Source organism: Schistocerca serialis, chromosome 5 (assembly GCF_023864345.2).
Source record: "Schistocerca serialis cubense isolate TAMUIC-IGC-003099 chromosome 5, iqSchSeri2.2, whole genome shotgun sequence".
Lineage (NCBI taxonomy): Eukaryota > Metazoa > Arthropoda > Insecta > Orthoptera > Acrididae > Schistocerca > Schistocerca serialis.
In genome coordinates this window covers 567,319,922-567,342,005 of record NC_064642.1, presented here as the reverse complement: position 1 = coordinate 567,342,005, position 22,084 = coordinate 567,319,922, and the positions used below count along the sequence as shown (strand labels likewise).

General features: G+C 41.2%; 1 protein-coding gene across 2 annotated transcripts in view; it reads left to right on the top strand.

Annotated features, from left to right (window-relative positions):
• LOC126481192 (E3 ubiquitin-protein ligase synoviolin) overlaps positions 1–21,489 on the top strand; it is an 88,646-nt gene extending 67,157 nt beyond the window's left edge. The window contains exons 12-13 of one of the 2 annotated variants that reach the window (XM_050104782.1): positions 3,323–3,511; positions 21,140–21,489. In XM_050104782.1, the coding sequence (XP_049960739.1) occupies positions 3,323–3,511; positions 21,140–21,254 (304 nt within the window). In that variant the 3' untranslated portion in view covers positions 21,255–21,489. The remainder of the gene's footprint in view (positions 1–3,322; positions 3,512–21,139) is intronic. The other variant, XM_050104783.1, reaches the window with a different exon arrangement.
• The last annotated feature ends 595 nt before the right edge of the window (positions 21,490–22,084 follow it).

The following is a 22,084-nucleotide window of genomic DNA, read 5'->3' as shown; positions in this document are numbered from 1 at the left end:
TATCCCCCCTTATCCCTCCTTCCCATCATTTCTGCGCACCCTCTTCGATCCACACATCTCCACCCACCCTTTCCCTGCCTCTATAATCATCAACCACCTCCTCCTCCTCCTCCTTCTCTTGTTTGTAGCGTTACTTAAACACAACAGTGCCATCCTAGCCTATTTGATACATTATTTGTCACTTGCTCACCCAGCAAATTTGTATTACTCTCATCACATTGGAATGTGCATAGTTTCATTTGACATGACAGCAAAATTATAAATCCTTAGAGCACAACAGACAATCGAATGTGCTACTTGAATGTCTTCGATATGAGACAGTAAAAGTTCACTTTACTTAAGAAATAGACCCTCCATTATCTGCTGTTTGAGACTTTCCATTGAAACCATTTTCAACCACTGGCATTGACTGTGCTGAAGTGTTATACATCAGACTTGTGAGGTGGCAGAGTAGTTAGAAACTGGACTCACATTTGGAGGATGGCAACCCTGCTTCTTTCCGTACCACACACAAATCAGTAGGATTTCTGGCAGACACTCAAGGCAAAATAGTATCTCACTAAACAAGATATCGCATGGAAACTCAGTGCTTCCGTTTTGGCTTGGTGGGAATATGATGGCAGTGAATGATATTCACTGCCAAACACTGTTCATGGAAAGTTTTAGGATCTCATAGCTTGATGAAGTAGTTCTCAGCATGGCATTGTCACTAAAATCCAATCCAGTTGTACAGAGGAAGAATAGACTAAACCATTTGATGACTTCATGTTACTGCATTAAGTGATCTACTTACAACATTGCCAAAGGCCTGAGCTGTCATTTAGGAAGGACTTGCCCAAGGAGTTCTGACCAAAGACTTGAGTTGTTGGCCTAAATTTGCTCAAAGATTTGCTTGAAGTCCACTGAGTATGGAGGCATTCTCAGATACTTGGGACTGGATGACTGCATCCTGCTACAGGAAGATATTTTCCCATGCCAAATATGGAGTAAATGATTGTAGAAGACTATTTTTAGGCAGGAGGGAGAGTGGTACAAATTGTAATTCTACAAAACTCAGAGGAAGCCATAATTTTATTTGTAGTACAACACACCGTCCCTCTAACCAGGGTGGGGAAAATCTTGCATGTTCGTAGTATTGCTTCGAGAATCTTTATGATAGAGATGCTTTATGCAATTGAGTCTGTGTTATATGTGCCCTCTGATGAATGAGGGTTGTTCAATAAGTAATGCCCCACATTTTTTAAAAATCCATTAATATACGTAGACAAACGTCCTTGCTCGTGCTTCACATTTGATGTTTGTTCTGTGCGCTGGTGAACTTTGTAACATTCTGGCAGATGGCAGAGCTGTAGTACAGCATCAAAATAGCTTCTACATATGACTCACGTTACAAGCAGTGTACTGTTATTGAAGTCTTGTCTGCAGAAAAAGAAACTGTGGTGAACATCCATAAATGTTTGTGTGCAGTGTATGGCGATGCTGCAGTTGATAGGAGTACAGTTGGGCGATGGGTAAAGAAATTTACAGCCTCAAGAAATGCACAAACAGAGCTCCATGATCAGCCATGCCTGGGACGTCCTGTCACAGCCACCACTCCAGACATGCTGAAGCATGCAGATGCCATTATTTGCGCTGACCAGCGCATCACAATTCGACAGTTGGCTCTACAGCTGTGGGTCAGCATTAGAAGTGTGTCTGCAAGGATTGAGACTCGGATATTCAAAGAGGTTCTCACAATGGGTTCCACAAATGCTCACAGCAGACCACAAAATTCAAAGAATGGCCATCTCATATGAATTGTTGGAGCATTTTGAGACCGATGGAGAGGCCTTTCTGTCACGAATCATTACAGGGGAGTGAAAGCTGGGTGCACCACTTCGCACTGAAAATTAAAAAGACAGTGGAGTGGCATCATCCTCGTTCACCACAAAATAAGAAATTCAAGGCAACCCCCTCTGCCTCTACAGGGAACACACTTTGAAGATGATGGAAGTGTCAGTCATGGAGTGAAAACATGGCTACGCCTAAAGGACAAGAGCTTTTACAAGCAGGGAATACATGCTTTTCCACAATGTTGGCGTAAGGCCGTAGAACATCATGGAAACTACATAGAAAATAGGACATGGACAAGACATGTTGATGTATATTGTCACCAAATTCAGACTCTTAACAATAAATATATTCTGAGAAAAAAAATAACCCTCGTACAGTTTGTGGCGCAAGTAATGTTAGTGATGTAGTGGAACCACAGTAATTCGTGTCTACAGGGTGTTTCAGAAGTGATGGTCAATATTCAGGGGTATGACAGTAATGATCATTCGAAATAAAAAAGTCAAGTAAACATTGGTTCTAAAATGCACACCTTAAGAGCTATGAGCAATTCTTGATCTTCAATACTGTGAAACAAATCTCTTCTGATGCAAGCTCTTTGCTTTCCATATTTTGCCCCTTTGCTTTCCATATTTTGCGAAGTAGTAGTATGGACCAGAACATGAAAAAAAGTTCAGTAAATATATGCTCTAAAATGGATATCTTAAAAGTTATGAACACTTATTCATTAGAAGAGTTGTGTTTCAAAGTAGCGAAGATGAACAAGTGCACATGTATTTATTGCATAGATGTTGAACCATCAGTGGTATATAAAATAATTGCTTTTTTTGGAATAAGAAACAAATCAGTTTTTATTTTATCAAAATTTCAGAAACAAAGCAGAAGTAGCAATGACCAATAAGAAATTTCCTTCTTGCAATAATGCAGATCATTTACCTTGTTGGAAATTTGATTAAACTATCTTTCCACAGACACATTGACTAATAAACTATAAGCTCACAATGGCTTTTTAGCAATTTTAGATTTCTGCAACAGTATTTGTAGACTTAGACAATATGACAACAGCTGTAATACTTTATTCATCTTCATGATCCTTTGAGGTTTTCTACAAAAACTAGTTGTAGGCACACAAAAAAACCACAAAGATTAATATAGTATTCCAGCAAGTGCCATTGTTGGTAACAGAACATTTTTATTTCATCTGTATGTGTATCTGATGAGTAAATGGATGTATATTTTTGGATTAGCATGAGTAGCTGAGTGAAGGATGAGAATGGGTAGTTGATATTCTTGCAACTGAGTTTGAAAGAACTGCTGAATGTCCCAGTCAACTAACAGTCATTTGTGAGACTTATTGACTATTTGCCTAATTAATTTGTTATTTATAAGGATCTTCTTGCATGTGTTATGTAGCTCGACTCATCTATATTAAAGTTCCTCTGCAGTTACAAACATGGCATATATTTAAGTGTTGCTTATGTGTCTGCTATAGGATAGAACAAGTGACAACAAAAGTAGGTAATGATCAGGTGCTGGTTAATGGAACAGGAAGTAATGATGTAGAGTCAAATACGGGTCCAGCAACTACAGAGACAGGAGCTGCAGGTGAAACAAGACGGTCAACTGATGTCGCATCTGCTCTTGCAAGCAGTGCTAGCAGCTCCAGCAGCAGTAGCAGCAGGTGGGCAGTGAGCCTGGAATAACAAATGGCACAGCATGTTGTAGTTAATCAGTATCCTGCCGTACACTCTCTTCACTTTTCATTGGTAGTTGAGATTTGGTATAGATTGCATTTTATTCCACACAGAAAGTGCCTTTATCAGTTTGTAAAAAAACAGTAGTAACATAGTTTTCTTTCAGTTTCTTGTTTGGGTGTCTGCATTTTAAATAGGGGTTTGATGACAGAATACTGAAAGCTACATATATAATATCCTGTTGCAAAGTGTGTTGTAATTAACATTTGATTATAGTTAGCAGACAGTTTATCTTTGCTTTAGTATGTAAAATGTCCATTTAGTAAGGCTTTCTGTTTTTCTTCATGCTGTTCAAGTGACCTGCTGTTGCATTCTATTCCTAGAGAAACTAATACTGAATATTTATCGTATTTAAAAGACACATTCTCACTGGTCATACTCTTCTGTGCTTTTTTTTTTCTTCACAGTTCATCAGGAAGGAAACTGTAGTTCTGTAACATGTAATGTCAGTTTTTGTCACAGATAATGATGTTTTTTTTCCCCCTTGCATGAGCAAATGAAGTTTCTTTTATGTTAAGTTTTTCATTATTGTTGTAGCTGCTGTACTTTTTATGCTTGATTTTAAGTAGCACGCTTCTCTCATAATTATACCACATAACGAAAATTTGGTAACATGCCCGGGTAGGTGACCATTCTTCAAAGCACCCACTTCTGGGACTTGAGGAGGTACACCAGCTACAGATCGAATCTGCCTCACGAATTAGGATGGGCCCGGTGTGCCAGGCAGCCTGGGTGCGTGTTTCAGGTGGTTTTACATGTCCTTCTAGGTAAATACTAGGTTGGTTCCCACATCCCATCTCAGTTACACAATGCACAAACACTTTGAAAAACTTTGTTACATTTGGCCATGTGGAGTAAACAACATGCATACAGAATGGATTCACAGATTCCTCATCATGGGAAGGGGGGAGTGCCTTTGGAAATGGTGACTCCATCATAATAATGGACTATATACAGGTATGGTTCTTTCTCCTTGAAACTGGAAAAATCCCCATATCACTTCTTACCTGGCATTGGCTGGATAAAGGCCACCAGAATGAAGATGATTGAAAACTTCATGCATGGACGAATTTGAGCTATCTACATTATTTTCAAAATATAAATGATACTAAGTTTAAAATAACAGCATCAACTAATGAAAGTCAGTACGTGAAGATGATGAAGACAAGTAAGAAGACTAAAAGGATAAAACTTTCAGCTGTCCAATTGGTACAGCATTACCAATTGGCGTATAATCAGATTTGTAATATCATATTAATGGAAGAACAGTTTATTCTGAGTGAACATATTATTTCTGATGTTGCACATAATAGAAACAAATTAGTCAACTAGATGAAATATAGACATGTCGTAGAGATTTCTTGGGTGTTCTGCTACACCACCATGACGGGCAGTTCAAAGATGATGGCATGTAATTCATAGCTCTCCCAGAGGGATTAATGAGAGATAAATTGTCTTGTGCTTCACCAAATTATTTTATTTTTGGAATGATAATGAGCTGGTATCCAAAAATTCCAGAAATTTGGATTTTAAGCGCAAATCATTAAGAGTACACTGAAATACCGCTATGTGTCTCCCCATGACTTCCTTCTTGTGTGGCAATTGCCTGTGAACTGAGTGGTTTGGTTAGTTGTTGGTGAGTATATTTCCATTGCCATTTTTCTTTGAATTTGCTTCTCTGCAATGACTGACCTGGAAGAATAGATTAAGTGTTCAAAATTTTGTTTTGAACTTTGCAAATCTGCTGAAGAAATGCAATATATGTCAAAGGAAGTTTTTAGAGGCATCAAAGCTTTCCAACATTATGGGGATAGGTTATGATACATGTGAAACTTCATGGCGGATTAAAACTGTGTGCTAGTCCGGGACTCGAACCTTGTCTTCTGCATGCAAGTGCTCTATCGAGTGAGCTTTTCTAGCATGACTCACAACCTTCCCTCACAGCTTTCCTTCCACCAGTACCTCATCTCCCCTCTTCCTTGTGGATGATACCTATGAATGTATTCTGTCAAAATGACTGAACACGAAAAAAAATTGTTGCTAAGTTTATGCCATGATAGCTGCATCAGGATTAGAGGAAACATCATACCAATGTTTTCACAGATCTTAAACTGCTGCTTCAAGGCAATTCAAACTTTCTTTCAGAGTTTGTTACTGGTCTCCAAAATCGATTTATGACTATGACAATGAAATTAAGTTACAGACGTCACAATGGAAGGCTCCTTTTCATCTTGACCACAAATAACTCAGAGTTCATCCTTCCTTGTCAGACAGTCAATAGAGAGTCATGTCATGAAGTTTGAAGGCGTTTGAGAAAGCAAAAATTTCCACAGAAGTGGCATTTGAATGACTGTGTGGAGTATTGTTTGATGGCTGATGACTGCTGTATTTAGCTTGTGCAATGATGTGACTGCTTGAGCAAAATTTGTTCTAGACCTATTACTCCGTACAGATACACCTAACACTGCCACCTTAACACACTCTTATTACATTGGTGTAGGGATTTCACTCATCAAATCTATTTACACACTCTATTCCTGATTGTCAGTCATTCCTGAAACTACTGGGTTAGTAAACTTGATAAGTGTTTCTTTCTCCTTTTCATCAGCAAGTAACTTATTTCACAGTGGTTTTACCTCAATAAAGGCAACCTGTTGTGACTTGGCAAGACAGCCAAGCCACTAGGAGGTAGCCGAAAGGCACGCGTTCAAGCTCACGCAGGCTGGCGTGAGGTCTGGAACAGGTAAAGTAATTATACTAGCAAAAAAGGTACGTAGCTTCTGGAATACTTAACTTTAATCCATAATTGGTGAACATTGGTCTGACGGTACATGCATCACAAGATAAATAGCAAATGATAATGGCGCCTTGCTAGGTTGTAGCAAATGACGTAGCTGAAGGCTATGCTAACTATTGTCTTGGCAAATGAGGGCGTAATTTGTCAGTGAACCATCGCTAGCAAAGTCGGCTGTACAACTGGGGCGAGTGCTAGGAAGTCTCTCTAGACCTGCCGTGTGGCGGCGCTTGGTCTGCAATCACTGATAGTGTCGACACGCGGGTCCGACGTATACTAACGGACCGCGGCCGATTTAAAGGCTACCACCTAGCAAGTGTGGTGTCTGGCGGTGACACCACATTCCTCCCCCACAAATCGGCGTACGGTTGTGTTATAAGGCTTCCGCCCGCCGTGGGGAGGACCCCATGTTGACGTATGCGACGAGGTGGGGAGCCGAACAACAGGCGAGGCTGTGCCACCCACACCCTGCCATTCGGTCCAAGGGGAGCTAGGAAACGCCTGAAAACCTACTCCAGGGTGCACGCCAACATACGGTGTATGCGCTCGTAGAGAGACAGGAGGGACCGAAGGGTCGACCTCCATCGGGTTGGGGCACCCAACGGGCGAAGACGTCCTGTGGTCCTGAGCGGGCAAGAAGTCCATGGCGGAGGACAACGGATCACGGGAAGCGATCGGCGGCGCGTGACCCAGGGAGGCGCCCGGCAGTTGCAGCGACGCGTCCACTGCGGGCGTCGCTGGCGGGAGAACAGGCGGCGGTGGCGGTGGCGGCGTGTCGCCATGGGGCAAAAGGGAAGGCATCGTCGGTAACACCTGGGGCTGTGGCGAGCCAGTAAATGGGTCCCCAGGGCGCTGACCGGACGGCACCGTCGCTGAAAGCAGACGGGGAGCGGCAGAACCCATGCGACGTCAGAGGCGCAGCTGATTGAGATGCCGACGCACCTCACCAGAGGCCCCAAAAACCAGATACATAGCGCGGCCGAGGCAGCGAAGAATGCGCCCTGCGAGCCAACGCTGTGAACCTCGATAGTTGCGATAGTATACCACATCGCCTGGGGCAAAAGCAGGTGTCTGCCGCTGCACAGGAACCTGATGCGGCAGATGTAGCAAAGACATCAAGGTTTGATGAGGGCGACCGTGAAGCAACTCAGCCGGCGAGCGACCATCGCGGGGCTGAGAGCGATACGAGGACAAAAAGAGCAATAACGTGTCCTCCCGAGAATGCGACTCTTTCAACGTCAACATCTGGGACTTGAAAGTCCTGACCAAACGTTCAGCGGCACCGTTGGACTGTGGCGAAAATGGCGCGGATGTCAGATGTTGAATACCATTGACCTTGCAGAATGACTGAAATTCAGCGGACATGAATTGTGGGCCATTGTCGGAAACAATAGTCTGTGGAAGACCTTCAATGCAAAAGATAGTGGCTAATGCTTGTATGGTGGCAGAAGACATCGTGGAAGACATCCGGACAACAAAAGGAAAATTACTGAATGAATCTACCACAACCAACCATCGAGCATTCCAGAATGGACCAACAAAATCGATGTGTAAGCGTTCCCAAGGGGAAGTGGCTTTTGGCCATGCAAAGAATTTCTGCGGTGGTGCGGATTGTTGTGCGGCACACGCCATGCAAGAAGAGCACATTTTCGTAATCGCAGCATCGATTCTGAACCAAGTACAGTGCTGACGAGCAAGTTGTTTCGTTCTCACTATACCCCAATGTCCTTGGTGGAGAAGCTGTAAGACAGAGGACTGTAACGAATGTGGGACCACGACCCTGGACTGATCATTATCAGAATGCAACAGCAAAACACCACGTCGAACAAAAAGTCTCTCCTTGTGAGCAAAAAATCGGCGAACCAACGGATCCCCGATCCGTGACTTTGACAAGGGCCATTGCATAGCAACAAAACGCAGAACGGTAGCAAGGACAGGGTCAGCAGCTGTGGCTGTAGCTACACGACGAAAATCAATTGCAAACGAATCGACCACGTCATCGGTTTCCGAATCAATGAACATGCAAGCAAGTTCGGAGGAATCGAATGCTCTAGCCTCAGCAACAGGCAAACGGGACAACGCATCGGCGTTTCCGTGCTTAGCAGTGGACCGATACAAGATATCGTAGCGGCACTGCGAGAGGAAAATAGTCCAGTGAATTAATTTCTGCGCTGTACGTGGAGGTACAGGCTTGTTCGGATGAAAAAGCAATGTCAAAGGTTTGTGGTCTGTGATGATGGTAAAGTGACGACCATACAAGAAATCATGAAACTTTGTAACACCAAATACGAGAGCCAATGCTTCTTTCTCGATCTGTGAATAATTTCTTTGTGCAGACGAGAGCAATTTGGACGCAAAGGCAATAGGGCGATTGTGCGAACCATCTTTGTGCGCAAGCACAGCACCGATCCCGAAATCCGAGGCATCCACCATCAACAAAAGGGGCTTCCGGGGATCGAATGGCGTAAGGCAAGTATTGGAAAGCAACGCCGATTTCAACTGGCGAAAGGCGCGTTCGCATTCCGTCGTCCAGACGAAAGGAACACCCTTAGGGCGTAAGCGACGAAGCGGAGCTGAAATGGAAGAGGCGTGGCGCACATAGCGATGATAATAATTTATTTTTCCCAGCACACTCTATAGCTGCTTCAAATTCTGCGGCGAAAGCAAGTCTTGTATGGCACGGAGGTGCTCTGGACTGGGATGTATGCCTTGGGCATTGATTACATGGCCCAGGTAGGGTAAGTCCTGAGCAAAAAAACACATATTTGTCCTTCCGCAAGCGAAGACCATTTTGTCGCAAGACCTGAAATAATGTTCTGAGATTGGCTAAATGTTCTTCTTCCGTCTTTCCGGAGATCACAATATTGTCCAGATAGTTTGCTGTAGTAGGGACCGACGCACAAACAGTTTGTAGATATTGCTGAAACAATGCAGGGGCGGATGCACACCCGACTGGCAGTCGTTTGAATCGGTACAAACCAAGATGTGTGTTAACCACTAAAACGCACTGGGATTCTTCGTCCACCGGTATTTGCAAGTACGCATCTGCTAGGTCCAGCTTCGAAAAATATTTACCCGGGCACAGTTTGTCAAAAAGATCTTCTGGGCGGGGTAAAGGAAAAGTTGCAGTCACTAATTGTGGATTCACTGTTGCCTTGAAGTCCACGCAAAGTCTCAATTTTCCGGAAGGCTTTTGCAAAATTACAAAGGGTGATGCCCAGAGAGAAGCCGGCACACGTTCAATTACACCTTGTGATTCCAAATTGTTTAATGTTCTTGGGATCTCATCACGCAATGCGTGGGGAACATTGCGCGCTCTGAAAAATTTCAGTTGTGCTTTTACTTTCAGTTCCAAATGTGCTTCATAGTTCTTAGCGCAACCAAGGCCCGGTGCAAAAATGTCTGCAAACTCTTCATGTAGACGAGAAATACTGTCTGAAGGCACAGTCTGGTTCACTGATAGGACCAGATTGACTATAGACAAGTTAAACAATTGAAACAAACCGAAACCAAACAAGTTCACTGCAGAAGAAGAACGAAGGACGTACAATGACACAAGTTTTGTTTGTCCTTTGTATGTTGCAAGAAGGCTGCACTGTCCTAACACAGGGATTGCTTGTCCTGAATAACTACTTAACTTAACATTTGCGGCATGCAATGGAGGGGTGCCCAGCTATTTGTACGTGTATTGATTGATCAAGGAAACTGCAGCTCCGGTATCGAGCTGGAATGGTATCACGTTGCCATTAATGTCCAAGTCTACAAAAAGTTTATTGTCCTGCTGACGACAAGAGCGACTGTCTCGTGCAACGTGAACTGACACTGGTACAGAATCACTTGTGACATGACGGGATTTCCGGTGATGTCGGCGCACACTATTTGTGGGACGAACACAATCACTGTTAGAGAGAGTGGCACTGGGCGGAGTGGAATGAAATACATGAATTTCCATGGGCGAAGGTTCACGAGCCTGAGTATTCTGGGTTCGATTCCAATTCCGGCGCGAAGCAAAGGGCCTGGAATGGATGTGAGTGTCCGATCGGAGCTTTTTCTGGCAAACACTTTGAAAATGTCCTCGTTTATTACAGAAAAAGCAAATAGCTTGGCGTGACGGGCAATTCTCATGCGAATGTCTAGTAGCACAGCGCAGGCATGCAGGCATGATTTCACTGCATTTGCTTGCTTGCGCGGCACACGTGGCTGAGAGCTTGGCGGCAGCTGCGCGGACGGGCGCGAGGGCTGTTTACTGTTCCATGCAGCTCGCCCGGCGGGCCGGTTAACGTGACACACGGCTGGTGAAGTTTCAAATGATTCCTGAGCAAAGTCAAGTGTGTCCTGTCGATCCAATATGTCTATCACTTGTTGAAGGGAGGGATTGACTAGTTTCAAAATCTGTTCCCGTATACGAACATCAGAAACGTTCTGTGCAATTGCATCACGTACCATAGTATCTGAATAAGGGAGTCCACATTCACACTCAAAAGCACAATCCCTAGTAAGGCCTTGCAAAGTTGCAACCCACTCCCTATTAGTTTGACCAGCCGTACGTTTTGTACGAAAGAACGTATACCGTTTGGCAACTACATTGACTGATTCTTTGAAATATGCATCTAATGCAGACAAAATTTCGTCGTAGGACAGAGTTGCTACGTCGCGTCGGGGAAATAATTTCACTATCACACGGTACGTGGACATGCTGACGCACGATAATAAGAAAGGCTGCCGCTCGTTACCTTGAATTCTGTAGGCGGCGAGATGGAAACCAAATTGGCGTGACCACTCCGTCCAGCTTTCCAGTGCCGCATCAAAAGGACGGAAAGGTGGTGCAACTGTGTGTTGTGGCTGCGGGAGCGGTGGAGCGGCGGCGGCCGCATCGTTTTGCATTGTACGTTGACCCTGGATGAGCTGTCCAAGGGCATCCAATAAGGCCTGCGTCTGCTGGTTCTGTAAGCGATAAAATTCGGACAGTACATCTGGAGATGGTGGCGAAGCCATGACAAGTAAATCAGGGTATCAATACGAACGCAAAATCCTCGTCGTCAAACTGTTGTGACTTGGCAAGACAGCCAAGCCACTAGGAGGTAGCCGAAAGGCATGCGTTTAAGCTCACGCAGGCTGGCGTGAGGTCTGGAACAGGTAAAGTAATTATACTAACAAAAAAGGTACGTAGCTTCTGGAATACTTAACTTTAATCCATAATTGGTGAACATCGGTCTGACGGTACATGCATCACAAGATAAATAGCAAATGATAATGGCGCCTTGCTAGGTCGTAGCAAATGACGTAGCTGAAGGCTATGCTAACTATCGTCTTGGCAAATGAGAGCGTAATTTGTCAGTGAACCATCACTAGCAAAGTCGGCTGTACAACTGGGGCGAGTGCTAGGAAGTCTCTCTAGACCTGCCGTGTGGCGGCGCTCGGTCTGCAATCACTGATAGTGGCGACACGCAGGTCCAACGAATACTACCGGACCGCGGCCGATTTAAAGGCTACCACCTAGCAAGTGTGGTGTCTGGCGGTGACACCACACAACGAACTTTTTTTCTTATGGTTCCTCATTTAGTTGGGCATTCCTGAATCGTGATCCCCTAGACCAAGACGTTGATCATTTTCCATTACTATCGTTGTGTGGTGTGTCAAAAGATGCTACACTATTCTAGCACCTTCCTTTAGGCCACTAGTTGTAAATGTTTGTGTATCAGTGCTTTGTACTCCACATCTTTGTTGTTTAGATTTACTATTCTGAATTTTATTTACCTGACAATAATTAACCTATCATTTTTTTCTGATATTTAGAGTTAAACTGATCTTCTTCCTGGCACATATCCTCATGACTGGGATTATTGTGCTCATTATTAATCATATCTAGATTTTCAACTAATGACAGAAATTGATTTACGGTAGACCAAACTCTGTATAAAATTTCCTTTCTTACATAGTATGGTAAATGTCTTACCAATATCTTTGCTAGATGTACTTTGTCTATAGTATGTTGGATGTACTTCCCCATCTGGTTTAAACTTTGGAAAATGCTTATAAAAGTTCATTCTACTTCCCAACTGCAGTTCTGCAGTTCCTCTAACAGTATTGTTGCATTGAAAGATTTACCTTTAACTTGACTTACTGTTAATTACCTTCTAGTTTTTGCCAATTCATCCCATAGTCTTTTAAACTCGTTGGTGGTGTTAGTAACTTCCTCGCCAGAAAGCTGCCCATTTCCTAAAGTGTGTAAAGTCTCCTGAAATTTCTGATCCAACAATGATTTTATTTTTTCCTCCGAAACTGATTGTATCTTGTGTGGATGTATGGAATCTCTGTCTCGTCGCTTCTTTGTTCTAAAATTTCTTTGTATATCTGATATCTGATCTTTTACCAACTTTCTTTCTGTTTCTGCAAAGTTACGTAAACTATCTACATCCATGCGCAAATTTTTAATATGTTCATGTATCTCCTCCTGAACCAAGTCACATTGTACCAAGACTTTTGTGTGTATTCCTTCTCTTAACACACTGTGTCTTCGATCTAGCTTATGTCCTAAACGTGCCTGTAATGCTTCATGAGTGTCTTTAATCTGAGTTTCTAATTCTTGTCACAGTCTATCTTCATTTTCCATTTCTTGCTAATGAGTGTCTTTAATCTGATTTTCTGTCTTAACATAGTTGCACAAAGTAATCATTAATACTGTCTTGAAATTTACCATGGCTGTACGAATCTCTTTTTGATCTGTGAAAATTTGTCATTGGATTGTTTTATTACTTTTGAAAACTTTTCATTTGACTGTCTCTGCATGTCTTCCAGTACTTGTAGAAACATTTCCATATTAACTTCTGTCAACATTTTCCTTGTTATCACCAACATAAACAAACTCACAAATATTACCGAATCACTGCGCTACACCCACAAAAACAATTTTGAAGTGAAATACTGACATAGGTCACCATAGTTGCACCGCATGCTGGCGATGGTCTGGTAGTCGACAGTAGTGTGATGATGATGCAATGGTTTAGACTGTGTGCTGGCGTCGCGTTGGAGTAGACTATATGCTGGCATTGTGGTGGTGTAGTGTGTGCACTGGTGATGTATTGAGGGCTGCATGCTGGCCAGACGTTGCTGGTTGTATGCTGGCTCTTGGAGGGTCACATACGGCTGCATGTTTTGTCGGTTTAGATGGATGTGTTTAGCCCTAGCCCATCAACATTGTTGTTTATGATCCATGGCAACACATCTCTTGCTGATCTATTGCGGAATTTCTTCCTTTCAGTCTGTTTTTTCTCTGCTTATAACCATACCATGCCACATGGAGTGTTTATTAATGGCTGATAACTGCTGTATTTAGCTTGTCTGGCGATGTTTTGAATGCTTGAAGAACATCTGTTCTAGACCTATTAATCCATACAGCTACACCTAACACTTTCGCCTTAACACACACTTATTAGATTGGTGTAAAGGTTCAGCCTTGCAACTCCTGTGATTTAATCCAGAGTCCAGCTATGCTGTGCCCTGTTCTTCCTAGTCATCAAACTTTTTTCTTCCATATAGATTTCTAAAAGTGAAGTGGCTATAAAACAAAACACTGCTACTCTACTTAAATAATGTGTTGTACTTAAATAATGTGTTGAATAGTTCCAATTAACTCTGTATAATGTCACAAGCTTCCATAAACTGTTACACATTACATGGCAAGATACTGCTCCCAGAACTAACTAATATTACTGTCTCAAAGACTTCTCATTAACATGTCTTTGAACAGTACAAAACAGCACTCACTTATATACAGCATATTCGTCTTCCTTTGTGCCGGAGGTCTTCCATGGTACCAGAGCTCCTTCTTTCCTCCTTGCTCCATGGAGATTACAAATGCTCCCCAACCATATGTGGCCCAATGTTTGTAAACTAATTGCAGTCACGCACATCTTTACTGTGAGCTCTATATCTGAAGTGCGTGATACATGCCCTTCCACAACTGACATGGATCACTACATTAGGTGGAAAAGTAAATTGTGAGAGACGCGGTTCAATATTGGGTTTGGGTCGAGCTTGATTTGTAGAGTTGATAGTGAAAAATGGTTTCCACTGGAATTTTGGAGTGGGCCAAAAGGTGAGGCTTTTGGAAAGATAGATTATTTACTTCTATGTCTTCCAAGTTGGCCATTATTCTCAAGTGAGAAGTACCTGAAGCTATTACTGTTACAGTATAAATATTAATCAGTATACATGAACTTAGCACTTTCTATCCTGTTTGTCATTACTTGTCCATTATGCTAATGAATCTTGTGAATTTTTGACTATAGAGATGTATTTTTGAAAGTTTAAAGCTATCCCATTTGTGCACACCTAATTCACAAAAAAATATCAGATACAGTGTTCTCCAGTGATAGTGCTTTGCTTGGCTTAATTAGAAAACTTGTAAATTTTTGCAAATAGGATTAATTCTGCCTCTAATTCAAATATGGAGATGAATATTCATCAGCATATACTAGTAATGGATAGGGACGGGAAAAAATTGTTTTGCATTATTGCTACATTCAGTGTTATTTTTGCCAAAACCAGTGTTATTTTCTGTGAGATTCATTGTTATTTTGCAACTTAATTAATACTTTTACCAAATTCATTATTATTAATTTACTATATTTGATGAACTTTTTTGCTAAATTTAGTGTTTTTGCCCTATTTGGTGTTACCTTTTTGCCAAATTTGATGTTGGTTTATTTGCTTAAATTGGCTGTTTTTTGTGAAATGTACTGGTACTTTGTTATCAAATTTAGTGTTGTTTTTACCAAATGTGTTGTTTTTTTGCCATATTTTTTATCTTTTTTGCCACATTTGATATTATTTTCTGCCAAAGTTGGTGTTATTTTCTCCCAATGCAGCTACGTTTTTTGCCAAACTTGGTGTTGTATTCATTTTGATAATTTTTTGTTTTTTGTCAAATTTGACATTTTTTGTCAAATTCCATATTACTTTTGCTAAGTTCTGTGCTATTTTTATCATCACATCAAAGTTTGTTATATAGTAAATGAACTGCCAGTTTAAGATTATGCACGAACCTCAGCCTTGAGGCAATTAGAAGTTAAAGTGCAGTTTTAACATTCAATAAGTATCAATTCCCCCCCATGAACCATGGACCTTGCCGTTGGTGGGAAGGCTTGCGTGCCTCAGCGATACAGATAGCCGTACCGTAGGTGCAACCACAACGGAGGGGTATCTGTTGAGAGGCCAGACAAATGTGTGGTTCCTGAAGAGGGGCAGCAGCCTTTTCAGTAGTTGCAAGGGCAACAGTCTGGATGATTGACTGATCTGGCCTTACAACAATAACCAAAACGGCCTTGCTGTGCTGGTACTGCGAACGGCTGAAAGCAAGGGGAAACTACAGCCGTAATTTTTCCCGAGGGCATGCAGCTTTACTGTATGATTACATGATGATGGCGTCCTCTTGGGTAAAATATTCCGGAGGTAAAATAGTCCCCCATTCGGATCTCCGGGCAGGGACTACTCAAGAGGATGTCGTTATCAGGAGAAAGAAAACTGGCGTTTTACGGATCGGAGCGTGGAATGTCAGATCCCTTAATCGGGCAGGTAGGTTAGAAAATTTAAAAAGGGAAATGGATAGGTTGAAGTTAGATATAGTGGGAATTAGTGAAGTTCGGTGGCAGGAGGAACAAGACTTCTGGTCAGGTGACTACAGGGTTATAAACACAAAATCAAATAGGGGTAATGCACGAGTAGGTTTAATAATGAATAAGAAAATAGGAATGCGGGTAAGCTACTACAAACAGCATAGTGAACGCATTATTGTGGCCAAGATAGATACGAAGCCCACGCCTACTACAGTAGTACAAGTTTATATGCCAACTAGCTCTGCAGATGACGAAGAAATTGAAGAAATGTATGATGAAATAAAAGAAATTATTCAGATTGTGAAGGGAGACGAAAATTTAATAGTCATGGGTGACTGGAATTCGAGTGTAGGAAAAGGGAGAGAAGGAAACATAGTAGGTGAATATGGATTGGGGGACAGAAATGAAAGAGGAAGCCGCCTGGTCGAATTTTGCACAGAGCACAACATAATCATAACTAACACTTGGTTTAAGAATCATGAAAGAAGGTTGTATACATGGAAGAACCCTGGAGATACTAAAAGGTTTCAGATAGATTATATAATCGTAAGACAGAGATTTAGGAACCAGGTTTTAAATTGTAAGACATTTCCAGGGGCAGATGTGGACTCTGACCACAATCTATTGGTTATGACCTGTAGATTAAAACTGAAGAAACTGCAAAAAGGTGGGAATTTACGGAGATGGGACCTGGATAAACTAAAAGAACCAGAGGTTGTACAGAGATTCAGGGAGAGCATAAGGGAGCAATTGACAGGAATGGGGGAAATAAATACAGTAGAAGAAGAATGGATAGCTTTGAGGGATGAAGTAGTGAAGGCAGCAGAGGATCAAGTTGGTAAAAAGACGAGGGCTAGTAGAAATCCTTGGGTAACAGAAGAAATATTGAATTTAATTGATGAAAGGAGAAAATATAAAAATGCAGTAAGTGAAACAGGCAAAAAGGAATACAAACGTCTCAAAAATGAGATCGACAGGAAGTGCAAAATGGCTAAGCAGGGATGGCTAGAGGACAAATGTAAGGATGTAGAGGCCTATCTCACTAGGGGTAAGATAGATACCGCCTACAGGAAAATTAAAGAGACCTTTGGAGATAAGAGAACGACTTGTATGAATATCAAGAGCTCAGATGGAAACCCAGTTCTAAGCAAAGAAGGGAAAGCAGAAAGGTGGAAGGAGTATATAGAGGGTCTATACAAGGGCGATGTACTTGAGGACAATATTGTGGAAATGGAAGAGGATGTAGATGAAGATGAAATGGGAGATATGATACTGCGTGAAGAGTTTGACAGAGCACTGAAAGACCTGAATCGAAACAAGGCCCCCGGAGTAGACAACATTCCATTGGAACTACTGACGGCCTTGGGAGAGCCAGTCCTGACAAAACTCTACCATCTGGTGAGCAAGATGTATGAAACAGGCGAAATACCCTCAGACTTCAAGAAGAATATAATAATTCCAATCCCAAAGAAACCAGGTGTTGACAGATGTGAAAATTACCGAACTATCAGCTTAATAAGTCACAGCTGCAAAATACTAACACGAATTCTTTACAGACGAATGGAAAAACTAGTAGAAGCCAACCTCGGGGAAGATCAGTTTGGATTCCGTAGAAACACTGGAACACGTGAGGCAATACTGACCTTACGACTTATCTTAGAAGAAAGATTAAGGAAAGGCAAACCTACGTTTCTAGCATTTGTAGACTTAGAGAAAGCTTTTGACAATGTTGACTGGAATACTCTCTTTCAAATTCTAAAGGTGGCAGGGGTAAAATACAGGGAGCGAAAGGCTATTTACAATTTGTACAGAAACCAGATGGCAGTTATAAGAGTCGAGGGACATGAAAGGGAAGCAGTCGTTGGGAAGGGAGTAAGACAGGGTTGTAGCCTCTCCCCGATGTTGTTCAATCTGTATATTGAGCAAGCAGTAAAGGAAACAAAAGAAAAATTCGGAGTAGGTATTAAAATTCATGGAGAAGAAATAAAAACTTTGAGGTTCGCCGATGACATTGTAATTCTGTCAGAGACAGCAAAGGACTTGGAAGAGCAGTTGAATGGAATGGACAGTGTCTTGAAAGAAGGATATAAGATGAACATCAACAGAAGCAAAACAAGGATAATGGAATGTAGTCTAATTAAGTCGGGTGATGCTGAGGGAATTAGATTAGGAAATGAGACACTTAAAGTAGTAAAGGAGTTTTGCTATTTGGGGAGCAAAATAACTGATGATGGTCGAACTAGAGAGGATATAAAATGTAGGCTGACAATGGCAAGGAAAGCGTTTCTGAAGAAGAGAAATTTGTTAACATCCAGTATTGATTTAAGTGTCAGGAAGTCATTTCTGAAAGTATTCGTATGGAGTGTAGCCATGTATGGAAGTGAAACATGGACGATAAATAGTTTGGACAAGAAGAGAATATGTGGTGCTACAGAAGAATGCTGAAGATTAGATGGGTAGGTCACATAACTAATGAAGAAGTATTGAATAGGATTGGGGAGAAGAGAAGTTTGTGGCACAACTTGACCAGAAGAAGGGATCGGTTGGTAGGACATGTTCTGAGGCATCAAGGGATCACCAATTTAGTATTGGAGGGCAGCGTGGAGGGTAAAAATCGTAGAGGGAGACCAAGAGATGAATACACTAAGCAGATTCAGAAGGATGTAGGTTGCAGTAGGTACTGGGAGATGAAAAAGCTTGCACAGGATAGAGTAGCATGGAGAGCTGCATCAAACCAGTCTCAGGACTGAAGACCACAACAAACAAACAACAAGTATCAATTATGAATATTAGTAAACTGCCATCTTTTGATTTATAAAATTTTTAATTGGCAAAAATCCAATAATTTTGCATTATTTTTTGCATTATCATTTTCGCAAAATTTCATGCCCCTAGTAGCGGATATTTGATTGACCTTTTGAATGTGCACTGTAATTTCTATTTCCGGCTGATGTGGTATATGCTTGTAAATTAGTTAAACAGCCTTCTGTAACTTGCTAAATTGTGTTTCTTAAATAACTGCTAAACCAATTACACATTGCATGAAATACTAATGAAAGAAGGCAGCTTTTATAGTAATAATTGACAGTGGAATTCCTTGAAAAATAGCAGTCCAAACTAGAGATAATTTTCTCCTTTAAAAGCTTTGTCATGTGCTTGGTAAACATATAAATAGCTGTCTTATTGGAAAGGCCATTTTAAAATCTGGCCTGTTATTGATTAAGTAGCACATAACTGCACAGGAAGGTGACAACTCTTGACTGCATTACCTTCTCAAAAATTTGGGGAAAATTGTGTAATTAGAGTGGCTAGTTGTTGTTGACATAAGGAATCACTGTTCCCACAAAAAGGCCTAATAATTGCATACTTTAGGTCAATTACTGATGTTACATGTGCTAGTAAGAACATTACACACATATAAGCAAAAACATTATGATCACGGTCCCCCACAATGTTGGATGCCACCTGGTGGCATTGGGGGCACGTAAAGCCATAACAGAAGTATGTAATTGTAGCAGACATGGATGAGGGATCACCCTAGCAAAGATATGGGTTGTAAATGGGGAAATCCATTGAGATAAGTGACTTTGACGAAGGGCAGTTTATAATTATGCGGGAAATATTTCGAAAATAGCAAGGCTGGTCGAATATTTATGTACTACTGTTGTGAGCAATCTACAGAAAGAGGTTGGAGGACAGTGGAACAGTTGGACATCCACAGCTCTTCACAGAAAGTGGGGTTCAGAGGCTTTTCTGCTCTGTAAAGTAGAATAGACTGTGATCCGTGGCATCTCTGCCAAAAGAGCACAATGCTGGTGGATGTACAAGTGTTTCAGACCACACCTTTCAACATACATTGTTAAACATGGTGCTCCACAGCAGACCACCCATATGAGTTCACATGTTGACCCAATGACATCGTTAGTTATGATTGCATAGAGAATGGGACTGTCAGGATTCGACCATCTATCAGTGGAAATGTGCTGGCGCTTTGGGTGAATCACACTTTTGCTGCACTAGGTCAATGGTTGTCTCCACAAACGCCACCGTTGAGGTGAATGGCGGCTCAAAACATGAAGCGTGTCACAAATGGAGAATGGTGGGAGCAGTATTTTGCTATGGGATACACTGTCCTGCGTTGGATGGGACCTGTGATAGTAATCGAGGGCACACTGACAGCTGCAAACCACCTGCATTCCTTCATGCTTGATGACTTCACTGATGGCAATGTCATTTTCAGCAGTATAAGTGTCAGTGTCTTGGAGTCAGAACTGTGCTACAGTGGTTTGAGGAGCATTAAAGTGAACTCACATTGATGCCTGATGTAAATCCTACGGAACCCATTCAGTCGCTATTGGACGGCATCATGGCGTACGCAAATCAGTGGCCCATCGTTTACACGAATTACATGTCCTGTGTGTAGACATCTAATGTCACATATTTCTACAAACCTACCAACAAGCTGTTGGATCCCTGGTATGCAGAATCAGTGATGTATTTCATTCCAAAGATGGACAAACAAGCTATTAAGCAGGTGGTCGTAATGTTTTGGCTCGTAAGTGTATATTGCACGGTAGTAGATTTTTAATTTTACAATTGGAATTATTATCAGCTTTTCCTTTTTTAATTTATTTATATATTTTTCTTTTTTGAGAATGTGGCATGGAGAATATTACTTCCACTAAATTTTTCTGTGTGTTGTGTATTCAGCTTACTGCTTTGCTTTCCTTCCTTAACTGTGTGTCTTTATTTTCTCATCTACTTTTAAAGAGTAATAATTAAAATGGCTGTCACACATTATTTGTTTGCTCACTTTCACAAACTCGGTGAAGTATGTATTGTGACCTTCTCAGTTCTCTTGTGCTTCCTTGCTATGTAAGTTATTTGTATTTTAGTTTTCACATTGGTAATTCAATGATACGAGAAGGTAGGATCAAATCACATTTCTTTGTAAACTATATTTTTGTTATATCTCATTGGAACATATAGAAGACTTGAAAATCTTCATTGACTTTTGAGTACAAATGAGAGAGAACATTGATTCTTTAGATGCATGAGACAATATTTCAAAATATTTTACTTCATTTACACATTGTTTAGATTACTTTTGCAATTCATTTCATTTGATTTTTTTATGTTCACAGAGCAGAAACATATCCTGTTTCAAATTCATCCAGTGATGCTAATAACTCAAGTCCCACTGAACAAGAAGAGATCAGGCGAAGAAGATTACAGAGATTTGCACAAGCAACTGACTGAACTGTATTATATTTTCAAGTGTTATGTCTTGTCTGTTTTGTTTGTTTTCTGTTGTGAGTGATAAAGATCATTGCTTTTGCAGTGGAAGTTGTGTGACAAATCAAGACCCATGTATGCCATTTATTATTTAATAATTCAGTTTACAAAGACCACATGAAATCATGTCAATTAAATGGCACACATTTTGTAAAGGAAATATATATCCAAAATTAAATGCAGATCATTATTAACTGTACACAGATATGCTTACATTTCAGGAAGTGGATGTCTTTTGAATGTGGGGTAATCTATATATTATTTTATGGACTGTAATGTAATTGCGAAATTATCATTTCTTTATTTGTACAGTGTAAAATTTCTGTTGTGTGTGTGTGTGTGTGTGTGTGTGTGTGTGTGTGTGTGTGTGTGTGTGTGTGGGGAGGGGGGGGGGGGAGGGAGAGAGAGAGAGGGAGGGTTGAATTTTGTATACAACTGGGTATTCATTCATTTGTTTATGCAGTTCCGGGAAATATGAACTTGTTCATCCATTTGTTTCTGTATAAACTGAATGTGGCTGTAGGTGTTCTACTGTTTGAAGACACTGTGAGATGCTTTTATGCAAGTTTTGTGTAAAGTATTTGGCTCATTTCAAATAAAGACAATATGTGAGTCCCAGGAAACAATAACAGTTTTAGGTGATTTCTCCAGAACCTGCAGTACTTCATCACCAACTCTACCAACTGCAAGACGTACAGAATTTGATAATTTGTGTTCATTGTTTCGTAGGGAGCAACAGGGTGGAAAGATATCAAAGTGGTTTTGTTAATTTATTTTTGCTTGATTTTTATTTT